Here is a 13335-nt window from a genome sequence, read left to right on the forward strand (position 1 = left end):
AATTCTTTTTCTTATAGATTTCAGTAACTGTGAAGTTTTCAGTTAGATTTTTGTGTTTTATGTTTGCTTTTTTGAACTCTGGTCATCTGACAAAATAAACACAGTGACACTTATGACACTCATTACTGATTCAGTATCATTTGAGGTGCGATAGTTTTCCCATCACAGTAAAAAATAATTTCTTATAAATAATTGAGATGTAGAGATGTAATCTGCTAAAGAAGTAGATAGAACATGTGATGAGACTCACTGTCTGAGTCACGTTCTCATGATTTACAGATCAAAGATGGAGAAGCCCTCACCAGTGCAGCTCCTGGAAATGTTGCGAAATTTGGGAGAAGAGGAGCTGAAGGTTTTCCACTTTTACCTGCAGCATGAACCTGGAGGTGACTTCACCAAAATCTATAAGTGCCAGCTGGAGAACGCAGACAGACTGAAAACAGTAGATGTGATGGTGCAGGTGTATTCAGACCGTGTGATGGAGGTAGCCCAGTCGATTTTAGGGAGAATGAATAAAGGTCAGTCAGAGGAAAAAGAAACACGAAACACTCCGTGTGATATGCAGACACCACATTGTCACAATTTATTGTATGAAATGTATTAAACTGAGACTTTCTAAATTTTTCTTTTCTTTTCAATGTATGTTTGAGTACAAATATTATTAATACATTATTTTGAAACTATAGAGGTTTTCATTATCAAAGAGACCAACTGGTGATTCAAGCTGCACTTTCTTCCAACAGGAAGTCCCTCAGCTCAGGAGGCTTCATCGCGTTTGTCAGAAGGTACGAATTCATTTGTTTGTCTCTAAAAACATCAATAAGGCAGAAACAGATCTGAGCTGACCAATTAGAGCTCTGGTTGTTTCCATGTAGTAGCTCTGCTGTATGACTAAAGTCAGAGCTCCAATAAATGAAAGGTTGTTTGGTTTAATAATGTCTAACTTTACTTCGCCGCATGTAACAGCAAACAACGTTAAAACAGAGGACAGAGGTTACAGAGCTTTAGATGAGATGTGAGGATGGTTCATTGCAGATGACAAGAAATCTAGAAAAACATCTAACATGTTTGGACTCAGAAATAGTCATACATGACATGCTTTAAGGCCTTATGATACATTTAGACCTTCACTCTTCATGGTTTAAATTTTAAACCAGAGTTTTTAGAAATGTATTCACATTTTATTAAGTAAAGTGATATGTCTCTAGCCTCAGCTCTGCAGTACGAGTAAAGTCTGAGCTCTAATGAATGAATATCTCTTTGGTTTAATATTTCTAACTTATTTCACTGGATCTAACAGCAGATACCTAATATTTATGCCCTGGACTTAACTTTTAATGTTTTTAATTAATTAATTACAATTACAATTTTTAATTAAGTTCATCAAGTTAAAAGAGAAGCCAAAGTTTCAGAGCTTTAGGTAACGTTGGAGGACGAACTGGATTATGCAGATTTCTAAAAAATGTATTACAACATGAACTTTATCTTTATTTTTGTCTACAGACTTGAGAAGATTTAAAATTTTTATTTACTTTTGAACAAATTTTTAAGTAGCCAATACTCTATTCTTCAATGTATCACTCCAAAATTACAGTTCCTGCGTCAATTTTATATCAGCATAAAACTTCTGGGTTTTATTTTTTAATAGTATTTGTTTCCAAAAATGGTCTCTACTTTTATTGTGGAAAAATACCTGCTGGAAGTCAATGGACCATTTTTCAAAAAACCTTAACAAATATCTGCTTTTTTAATTCAGATGTTCTTCATAAGTGTCATCGTAAACTTAAACCTGCACTGAAGAAGAAGTTCCAGTGTGTGTTTGAGGGCATCGCTAAAGCAGGAAACCCAACCCTCCTGAATCAGATCTACACAGAGCTCTACATCACAGAGGGAGGGACTGCAGAGGTCAATGATGAACATGAGGTCAGACAGATTGAAACAGCATCCAGGAAACCACACAGACCAGAAACAACCATCAGACAAGAAGACATCTTTAAAGACACACCTGGAAGAGATGAACCAATCAGAACAGTGCTGACAAAGGGAGTGGCTGGCATTGGGAAAACAGTCTTAACACAGAAATACAGCCTGGACTGGGCTGAAGACAAAGCCAACCAGGACATCCAGTTCATTTTTCTATTCACTTTCAGAGAGCTGAATGTGCTGAAAGAGGAAAAGTTCAGCTTGGTGGGACTTGTTCATCACTTCTTTACTGAAACCAAAGAAGCAGGAATCTGCAGCTTTGAAGACTTCCAGGTTGTGTTCATCTTTGATGGTCTGGATGAGTGTCGACTTCCTCTGGACTTCCACAAAACTACAATCCTAACTGACCCTAGAAAGTCCACCTCAGTGGATGTGCTGCTGATAAACCTCATCAGGGGGAAACTGCTTCCCTCTGCTCGCCTCTGGATAACCACACGACCTGCAGCAGCCAATCAGATCCCTCCTGACTGTGTTGGCATGGTGACAGAGGTCAGAGGGTTCACTGACCCACAGAAGGAGGAGTACTTCAGGAAGAGATTCAGAGATGAGGAGCAGGCCAGCAGCATCATCTCCCACATCAAGACATCACGAAGCCTCCACATCATGTGCCACATCCCAGTCTTCTGCTGGATCACTGCTACAGTTCTGGAGGATGTGCTGGAAACCAGAGAGGGAGGACAGCTGCCCAACACCCTGACTGAGATGTACATCCACTTCCTGGTGGTTCAGGCCAAAGTGAAGAAGGTCAAGTATGATGGAGGAGCTGAGACAGATCCACACTGGAGTCCAGAGAGCACGAAGATGATGGAGTCTCTGGGAAAACTGGCTTTTGATCAGCTGGAGAAAGGAAACCTGATCTTCTATGAATCAGACCTGACAGAGTGTGGCATCGATATCAGAGCAGCCTCAGTGTACTCAGGAGTGTTCACACAGATCTTTAAAGAGGAGAGAGGACTGTACCAGGACAAGGTGTTCTGCTTCATCCATCTGAGTGTTCAGGAGTTTCTGGCTGCTCTTCATGTCCATCTGACCTTCATCAACTCTGGACTCAATCTGCTGGAACAACAACAAACAACCTCCCAGAAGTCTGAAACAGGAGAATCTGCAAAGAAACACTTCTACCAGAGTGCTGTGGACAAGGCCTTACAGAGTCCAAATGGACACCTGGACTTGTTCCTCCGCTTCCTCCTGGGTCTTTCACTGCAGACCAATCAGACTCTCCTACGAGGTCTGATGACACAGACAGGAAGTAGCTCACAGACCAATCAGGAAACAGTCCAGTACATCAAGAAGAAGCTCAGTGAGGATCTGTCTGCAGAGAAAAGCATCAATCTGATCCACTGTCTGAATGAACTGAATGATCGTTCTCTAGTGGAGGAGATCCAACAATACAGGACTTCAGGAAGTCTCTCCACAGGTAAACTGTCTCCTGCTCAGTGCTCAGCTCTGACCTTCATCTTACTGTCATCAGAAGAAGATCTGGATGAGTTTGACTTCAAGAAATACTCTGCTTCAGAGGAGGCTCTTCTGAGAATGCTGCCAGTGGTCAAAGCCTCCAACAAAGCTCTGTGAGTAAACATGTTGTCATCGCTTCATTGTTAAAATCATGGGAAATAAATCAGAAATGCTGAGTTCAAAGAGCACTGTAACATTTTTTTAAAATAGTAAATTAAATGATCATCAGTCACTCGGTAAATATATGGTAGTTTTAATGTTTCACTCCAGCATTTCTAAAACACACTTTGTTCTGTAACTCTTATCAAAGGACAATCCAGACCCAGCCTATAAGAACATGAGCTCTGATGCTTCAGCCCCTCTGACAGGTTTATTATCCTCAGCTTGTTCACTTGTCTCCAACTCCAGGAGTTTGGTTGTTTTATTCTAAAGCACAAACTTCACCTGCCAGACTTCACCTACATCTTTTTCTGATGTTCATAATTTAAGTTCAAGTTTGTATCTCACTTTCAGTGCACACTCTCCCTTTTTAAATATAAATCTCTGCTGTGCTGTCATGTTTTCATCCTGTATGGAGGGAGAAACTCGGTCTTCATTACTGAAATTGCCTCTAAGGTCGTGTTTCTTGTCAGTAACCATATGTAACTGTAAGGCTTCCATAACCAGTGTTATCACAGAATTACAGTGGGTTCACTCTGGGTCCTCTACAGTTTCTTCCCACTGTCCACAGACATGCAGTTAGGTTACCTGGTGATCTAAACTTCATGCAGGTGTGAGTGAGAGTGGTTGTCTGTCCCTCTGTGGGCTTAGTGGAAGAGACTGGATGGATCTCTGCTTTGTCTTTGATATATGCTGACAGCAAACATTCTCCATGAAGTCTGCATTTCAGCTCATCTCCTTTATACACACCTTTAACAGGAAGAGTTTTATACAGCGAGTGTTTAAAATCAAGTGTTATTCACAATACACAGGTAATGAGCATAATGATTATTGAATTACTAAAATTTTCTAAAATAATTGTTTTAGTTAATATTGTATGACAGTGTACACAGAATTATTAGCTCAGTAGGCAGAGTGGTCGCCCCATGATCATAAGGTCAGGGGTCGAATCCACCGAATAGTTACCTTGTGGTACCCCTGAGCAAGGTACCATCAAGGTACCAATCATGTGCACTGGACTGGTAGCACTCATAGTCTCATAGGTTTAAATAAATTTTAAAAAAAAAGGGTTCAACATATAAACAAATTTAATTTGATCACATATATTGTTTGTCTTTTTTTGTTTTTGTTTTTTTCCTTTCTCTCTCAGACTGAGCACCTGTAACGTCTCAGAGGAAGGCTGTGAAAATTTGTTGTCAGTGGTCAGCTCCCAGTCCTGTAGTCTGAGAGAGCTGGACCTGAGTACCGACAGCCTGAAGGCTTCAGCAGTAAAGCTTCTGTCTGCTGCAGTGGAGAGTCCACATGCCAAACTGAATGTTCTGAGGTCAGATCAATTTGTATTCTGTTTAGTTCTGTTTGTTTATGTGTTTGATGTTTGTTTTTGTTTATGTCTTTATCCAGTTATCCTTGTTTCATAGCATTTTTATTCATTTCAAAGTTAAACAGAAGTTTTACTAACCTGCTCAGCACAAGACAATAAGCTATTGCACCTTGATTACACTTTAACAACAATCTTTATTCATGTTTTTATCTTCAGACTTAACATCTGTGAACTCTCAGAGGAAAACTGTGAAGCTCTGTCCTCAGTTCTCAGCTCGCAGTCCTCTAGTCTGACAGAGCTGGACCTGAGTATCAGAAAGCTACAGGATTCAGGAGTGAAGCTTCTGTCTGCTGGACTACAACGTTTAAACTGTAAACTGAATACTCTGAGGTCAGATCAGAAAACAGTTTGTTGTTAGAATTATTAATTAAAGTTCATACATATGATGTTGTATCTTAGTATGTTTATGTTTCCTTTAAAAATAGAAAGTCAACATTTAATGTTTTGAAATGTATTAACAAACTCTACATGAGTATTTGTTGTATAGACTGTCTTTTATTTTTCAGACTGAGTGGCTGTAACCTGTCAGAGAGAAGCTGTGAAGCTCTGTCCTCAGTCCTCAGCTCCCAGTCCTCCAGTCTGAGAGAGCTGGACCTGAGTAACTCTGACCTGCAGGATTCAGGAGTGAAGCTTCTGTCCGCTGGACTAAAGAGTTCACAGTGTGCAGTGGAAACTCTCAGGTCAGGATTCAAACTTTTCCACAGATGATCATTTGAAATGTGATTTATATTATTGTATAAACAGGTAACTTTTACAGCTGTCAAGTGAACTTTTATTTACATTTGAGTGGATAATTGGACTCTGAATTACTAAAAGTTGTTATAGTCATGTCTTTGTTTATTTAAAAAAATACTTCATGTACTGCCTAATTTAAAGATTTAGGCTCCTTTGGGCCCATAATATATATATTTGATTTCTTTGTGAATGAAATTAGGAGGATATTGGCGACTGCTGATTGGCTCGCTGTTTGTTTTTTATTCACAGTACTTAATTTTAAAGGCTGATTTCTCAAAATGAGATGTTTATCTTTTCTTCTACAACACGTGGAGCCACCAAATCTTCTTGCTTGATTTATTCATTACAGTTTGATTTAAAGAATATTAGACTCGTAACATAATAAATATATTTATTTCACTTCTTCTTGAGAGAAAGAAAGGGATGACTGGGTGAGCTCCAGTGGTTCATCCCAGCAGAGAGAGCGGCACACTGGGCTGCAAATGATCACAGTAGTAATAGCCATAGTTTGATAAAACAGGCAGTCTTACCCTGTAGATAATACAGGGTTCTGGTGCCGATGTGGGGGAGGGGAGTCGCCCGGTACTAACTACATACTACTAACTACCTCATCCAGATGTCTTCCCTACTAAACCTGATAAGAAGTAACTGCAGTAGCCTTATAGGTCAAATCAGTTTCACCTGTTAAAGTTAGCTCCACTATTAATTAGGGGTGGGGGAAAAAATCGATACTGTGTAGTATCGTGATATTTTGTTTGCTAATAATGTATCGATACAGGGACAGCAGAAATCGATATTTTGTTACAAACAATTTTTTCTCTGAAGTCAACATGCTCTGGAGTCAGAGCATGTTGACTTCAGAGCATGTTGATCCTTTTTCTGAGCAACAATCCTGACATTCCTTCACTGTCCAAATGTGTTTAACTTTTTTTTTGGAAGCAATAAACATGACAGTTTACTTATTTTAATTTAAGACATGTTTAATTTTAATTAAGTTTGAAACTTTTTTATTTAATGTAAAATTATATATTTTTTTAAATTTACTTTCAAATTCTTCAGTTGCTGAAGGGGCTGCATAGTTTTCATAAATTGCATAGTTCAGAATAGCTATAATTGTACCAGATGGTTACATTCAGTTAAGTTGGACTAGACTGTAATACAAACCGTTCAGTTTGTCAACAATAAAACTGACTGAAATGAGAGAAAGACTGAGTGTGAGACTTTGATATTAGATAAAATGAATATTGATAAAGTTTACCTTTATGTGCAGAATTTAAATATCGCAAAATATTTTAAAAAATCGCAATAATATCGTATCGTGCGTTAAGTATTGTGATAATATCGTATCGCGAGTTGTATGGTGATTCCCACCTCTACTATTAATGGTGTCACTTGTTATTTCTGGGATGAGTTTAGTAGCCTGAACAGCTGCTTAAAGGAAAGTAATTAAATAATAAAAATAACCTAAGTCCGGGGGAACCTGCAAGAGCTGTTTGCACAAAGAATAATGCTCAGACTTTGAGGTTTTATCGTTTTACACAAGGTTTAAAAATGAATGTCCACAATTGAATTGCAGAAATTGTTATTGAGCTAATACTGATGTAGTTGTTATCTTTGGTAAGGAGAGGTTGGAGGAAGGATGAGCACAGTCAGGCCTAAAGATGCTCTTAATAATAATAATGGATTGCATTTATATAGCGCTTTTCGAGACCCTCAAAGACCCTTTACAATCCCACTACAGGGAGTGCAGAATTATTAGGCAAGTTGTATTTTTGAGGAATAATTTTATTATTGAACAACAACCATGTTCTCAATGAACCCAAAAAACTCATTAATATCAAAGCTGAATGTTTTTGGAAGTAGTTTTTAGTTTGTTTTTAGTTTTAGCTATTTTAGGGGGATATCTGTGTGTGCAGGTGACTATTACTGTGCAGAATTATTAGGCAACTTAACAAAAAACAAATATATACCCATTTCATTTATTTATTTTTACCAGTGAAACCAATATAACATCTCCACATTCACAAATATACATTTCTGACATTCAAAAACAAAACAAAAACAAATCAGCGACCAATATAGCCACCTTTCTTTGCAAGGACACTCAAAAGCCTGCCATCCATGGATTCTGTCAGTGTTTTGATCTGTTCACCATCAACATTGCGTGCAGCAGCAACCACAGCCTCCCAGACACTGTTCAGAGACGTGTACTGTTTTCCCTCCTTGTAAATCTCACATTTGATGATGGACCACAGGTTCTCAATGGGGTTCAGATCAGGTGAACAAGGAGGCCATGTCATTAGTTTTTCTTCTTTTATACCCTTTCTTGCCAGCCACGCTGTGGAGTACTTGGACGCGTGTGATGGAGCATTGTCCTGCATGAAAATCATGTTTTTCTTGAAGGATGCAGACTTCTTCCTGTACCACTGCTTGAAGAAGGTGTCTTCCAGAAACTGGCAGTAGGACTGGGAGTTGAGCTTGACTCCATCCTCAACCCGAAAAGGCCCCACAAGCTCATCTTTGATGATACCAGCCCAAACCAGTACTCCACCTCCACCTTGCTGGCGTCTGAGTGGGACTGGAGCTCTCTGCCCTTTACCAATCCAGCCACGGGCCCATCCATCTGGCCCATCAAGACTCACTCTCATTTCATCAGTCCATAAAACCTTAGAAAAACCAGTCTTGAGATATTTCTTGGCCCAGTCTTGACGTTTCAGCTTGAGTGTCTTGTTCAGTGGTGGTCGTCTTTCAGCCTTTCTTACCTTGGCCATGTCTCTGAGTATTGCACACCTTGTGCTCTTGGGCACTCCAGTGATGTTGCAGCTCCAAAATATGGCCAAACTGGTGGCAAGTGGCATCTTGGCAGCTGCACGCTTGACTTTTCTCAGTTCATGGGCAGTTATTTTGTGCCTTGGTTTTTCCACACGCTTCTTGCGACCCTGTTGACTATTTTGAATGAAACGCTTGATTGTTCGATGATCACGCTTCAGAAGCTTTGCAATTTTGAGACTGCTGCATCCCTCTGCAAGATATCTCACTATTTTTGACTTTTCTGAGCCTGTCAAGTCCTTCTTTTGACCCATTTTGCCAAAGGAAAGGACGTTACCTAATAATTATGCACACCTGATATAGGGTGTTGATGTCATTAGACCACACCCCTTCTCATTACAGAGATGCACATCACCTAATATGCTTAATTGGTAGTAGGCTTTCGAGCCTATACAGCTTGGAGTAAGACAACATGCATGAAGAGGATGATGTGGACAAAATACTCATTTGCCTAATAATTCTGCACTCCCTGTATTCATTCACTCTCACATTCACACACTGGTGGAGGTAAGCTACAGTTGTAGTGGTAGGTTAGGTTTTGCCCAAGGACAAAATGACCAAGACAGAGAGAGCTGGCTCATCAGACAGACAAGTTCATCTTGTAACCTACTGGTTCGCTGGTCAGCACACCAGCTGACTAGCGAACCGGCTAACTAGCACACCAGCTAACTAGCACACCGGCTAAATAGCAAATCAGCTAACTAGCAGACCAGCTAACGGCAGCCACAAGCTGAAGGACGATTAAATGTAGTGGAGATATCAGAGATGACACTGGTGTGTCCGATTCACTCTTTAGCACTCTGGTCACTCCGGTGTGTCAGCCAGAACACCACTGAAGGCCAAATGATCCCAGCATGTGGAATAAAGAGCTTAAGGTTTGGTTTGAGACACTTTATTCTTTCACTGATTGATTCTTGCGGCTGTGATCATGTGTGTGGTTTCTTACAAAAAGGAAGTACACAATACAAATACATGACAAATAAGATGAATAGATAAGTTACATATCCAGTTATATGTACGTACATCAGTATAGCTAATATAGCCATATATAAGGACAAAGATCACAGTACTATAATGCAGTAATGTTAAACACAAAGGTGTATATCTACATAAATCTGTCCTATCAGTGATCAGGGTACTGTAGTATACTTCCACTACATAAACTATAGAAACTAAACGACATTAGTGTGACTTTAAGTTACCATCAGTACAGACGAACTGATGGTAGTTGTACAAAATAAAGGCATTGCAATTATTGTGAAGGGCTTCCGGTTAAACTAAGATCAGCTGATTACCTCATAACAAATTGTTTGCTATAGAACGCAGCTCCCACTCTTCATTAATATCATGTACTGTAACTCCCAAGTAACCATGGTTACCCAGCCATGCCCAGTAGTCTCCAGAGAGACCAACAGCTGGTGCACGTTGTAACGCCGTGGCTTTCATAGTCTCTCCTTTTTCTACAGCTCATGTGTTCTTCTTGTGATGGTGCGTCTTGAGGGAGGCTCATACATGCCGTCATTTGTTGATCCTAAGAACGTTCCTCAGACCGACTTCTTCAACAACACTAATCGGCCTGCAGTTTGTAGCTACTCACTTCACTGTGGTGTTTGTTAGCTTGTCTTTCTTTGGTTTTATCCTGACTCCTCCCACAAGCTGATCCTACGTAGTCTGCCCAAGCCTCCCACCTCTGTTTGTTTGGGTGGTTTGTTTGCTGCCATCAACAGCGTGTAATGCATTTAAGTGATACTTCAGACATGAAGTACTGCGACAATAAAAAACTCAACTTTGCTTAAAAATAACTTTAGTTGTATCAACACTGCCCTCTGGAATAATTAGACTTTGGTGACAAACTGATGTGATCTCCATGTTTCCTTTGTTGGACTGTGGGCGAGTGTCAGAACTGAATGTACTGAGTAACATGTGGAGTTTAAATATGTGTCAGTTCCAGTTTTAGAGCTCTAAAGTGCAGCTATCATGTTAGGAATATGTTAGGAATAGACAGGAACACTGAGCACACTGAGGTCAAATCTTTATTTATCCAGTTCATCTGTAGGCTGAGCTCAGTCCATCCATTTAGTGAAATGATGTTTAAAGGTCTCCTTGTTCTGTGAGCGTGCACAGATCCTGAAGCAGAAAGCCTGGGTTAACAGAGAAATGATCATCACTGTGATGATGCTCACCATCTCTGACTGGGATTTGAGGTTTTGTCAAAGCAGCAAAGAAAGCCTGGCTATGTTGGACTGGGTGTGGAAGCAGCTCCCAGTTTGAGTTCAGGAGACAGACACCCTCTCTACTTTGACGATCAGCTTCAAACTTTCCTTTTTGATAAAACTTATAGTTAGAGCTGGATCAGGTGACCCTGAACCATCACGTAGTTATGCTGCTATAGAGATGGATAACAGATGGATTGTTGTTTTGTGTGTCTGCAGTCTGTCAGGCTGTCTGATCACAGAGGAAGGCTGTACTTCTCTGGCCTCAGCTCTGACCTCCAACCCCTCCCATCTGAGAGAGCTGGACCTGAGCTACAATCATCCAGGTCCCTCAGGAATGAAGCTTCTGTCGGCTGGACTGAAGGATCCAGGCTGGAGACTGGACACTCTCAGGTATGGAGAGAATGTCTGATATAGGAGGAAGAGCTGGAATCATTTCCTGTGTCTTTCACTCACTTCCTGTTTGTTTCCTGCAGATGAGACATGAACAATCACACATGCAGGAATATTTTCAGGGACAGACACACTAGTCTAGCTGGATAGTACATGGATATTTATGTAGGGGGTCTTCAAGGAGTCTGTTTGCAGGAACATTAATAATAACTGATAAGTCATGTTGAGAGTTTCATTAAAAGTAGACTTACAGTTAGGAAATATTTGGACAGAGACAACATTTTGTAACTTTAGATACAAGTATCAGCCATGTGTGTGTTTCCCATGCTGTATGTCCACAGTCACAGTGACAGTCAGTGACACTGACAGAAGGATGAAACAAGGCTGTGAATCATTTCAGTCTGTGTGTGTGACAAAGAGGCAGACAGGAGCAGCTAACATTTGGAAATGGAAGCTTACTGGAAACACTAAATTCACGGCTGAATTCACAATAGATTTGTTCTCAAGTGCACATTTAGCAGCTAATGCTAATACTGTTTTCCCTTTGCTTTCTACAGCAGCTATTGCTAAGTAGGCCACTTTGCTCCGCTAAGGATTTGTGTGACCATGATGGAGACTCTGATAAGCTAATGCTGCTAAGCTAATGCTGTTTATGGGCCCTGTTAGAATCAATATTTCATTCTCATTCTGTTGTTTGAGAACAATATTAACGTTTCACATCATTATAACACAAGAGAAAAGGGTATTGGCATTAGCTACTAGTGCTTATTCACCTCAAATTACCTTTAGCTGCTAATGGCAGCCTACTTAGCATTAACTCCTCACTAATATAATGCTAATTTACATCAAATTAGCATTAACTGCTCATATTGTTATAAGGAAAGAGAAAACGGTATTAGCATTTGCTGCTAATAATTATTCACCCCTAATTAGAATAAGCCGCTAAAAGCAGCCAACTTAGCATTAATTCCTCACTTTGTTGTTACCCAACGGAAAAGAGTATTAGTATTAGCTACTATCATTTTTAATAAGTAAGAGAAAACAGTATTAGCAGTAGCGCATAATGCTAATTCACGTCAACGTAGTATTAGTTAATAATGGCAGCCTACTTAGCATTAACTGCTCACTAATATAATGCTAATTTGCATCAAATTAGCATTAGCTGCTCAAGTTGTTATAAGGAAAAAGAGAAAACGGTATTAGTATTAGCTGCTAATAATTATTCACCCCTAATTAGAGTTAGCCCCTAATGGCAGTCTACTTAGCATTAACTCCTGACATTGTTATAATGCAGGGGAAAAGAGTTACCATTATCGGATAATGCTAATTCTCATCAAATTAGCATTAGTTAATAACGGTAGACTTCATATCATTAGCTGCTGTCATTCTTACAAAGCAAACAGTATGAGCATTAGCTGTTAATCCTTTTTCATCTAAAATTAGAATTAGCCACTAATGGCGTATTGTTAAAAAGTAAGAAAAAACATTGTTAGCATAAGCGGATAATGCTAATTCATCTCAAATTAGTATTAGCTAATAATGGCACCTGCTTAGCATTAGCTGGTCACATTGTTATAAGGCAAGAAAATATGGTATTAGCATTAGCTGCCAATTTCTATTTACCTAAAATTAGCATTAGCCACTAATGGTAGCCTATAGCAAAAACTTCTTAATGCTAAATGAAGTTAATTAATGCTAAGTAGGTTTAACTGAAATTAAAGTAGTGTTAGCATTAGCTGCTGATATTGTTAAAAGGTAAGATAAAACATTGCTAGCAGCAGCGGATAATGCTAACACACATAATAATTAGCATTACCTAATAATGGCAGCCTTCTTAGCATTAGCTGCTCATATTGTTATAATGCAAGGGAAAAGAGTTGGCAAAAACAGTGTTAGCATTAGTGGATAATGCTAATTCACCTAAATTAGCATTAGCTAATAATGGCTATGTACTTAGCATTACCTACTAATATTGATATAAAGCAAGAAAATATGGTATTAGCATTAGCTTCTAATGCTTTCTCATCTAAAATTAGAATTAGCCACTAATGGCATCCTATTTAGCATTAACTCTTCACATCGCAAGGGAAAAATTAGAATTCAATAAAAAAAAAAAGTGTTCACATTAGCTACTTGTATTGTTAAAAAGTAAGAAAAAACATTGTTAGCATAAGGGGATAATGCTAA

At 39.2% G+C, this 13335-nt stretch overlaps 1 protein-coding gene across 4 annotated transcripts in view; it reads left to right on the top strand.

Moving 5' to 3' along the window:
- Positions 1-286: 286 nt before the first annotated feature.
- LOC146634344 (protein NLRC3-like) overlaps positions 287-13335 on the top strand; it is a 329883-nt gene continuing 316834 nt past the window's right edge. For 2 of the 4 annotated variants that reach the window (XM_085376897.1, XM_085376898.1), the window contains exons 1-6: positions 287-518; positions 1757-3551; positions 4748-4921; positions 5135-5308; positions 5485-5658; positions 10975-11148. In XM_085376897.1, the coding sequence (XP_085233023.1) occupies positions 287-518; positions 1757-3551; positions 4748-4921; positions 5135-5308; positions 5485-5658; positions 10975-11148 (2723 nt within the window). Of the gene's footprint in view, positions 519-743; positions 786-1756; positions 3552-4747; positions 4922-5134; positions 5309-5484; positions 5659-10974; positions 11149-13335 lie in introns of those variants that run through there. The other 2 variants (XM_085376939.1, XM_085376946.1) reach the window with 2 other exon arrangements.

The sequence above is a fragment of the Diplotaxodon limnothrissa genome, linkage group LG3 (assembly GCF_057381915.1).
Source record: "Diplotaxodon limnothrissa isolate DT_005_m linkage group LG3, D_limnothrissa_male_GT1.1, whole genome shotgun sequence".
NCBI lineage: Eukaryota > Metazoa > Chordata > Actinopteri > Cichliformes > Cichlidae > Diplotaxodon > Diplotaxodon limnothrissa.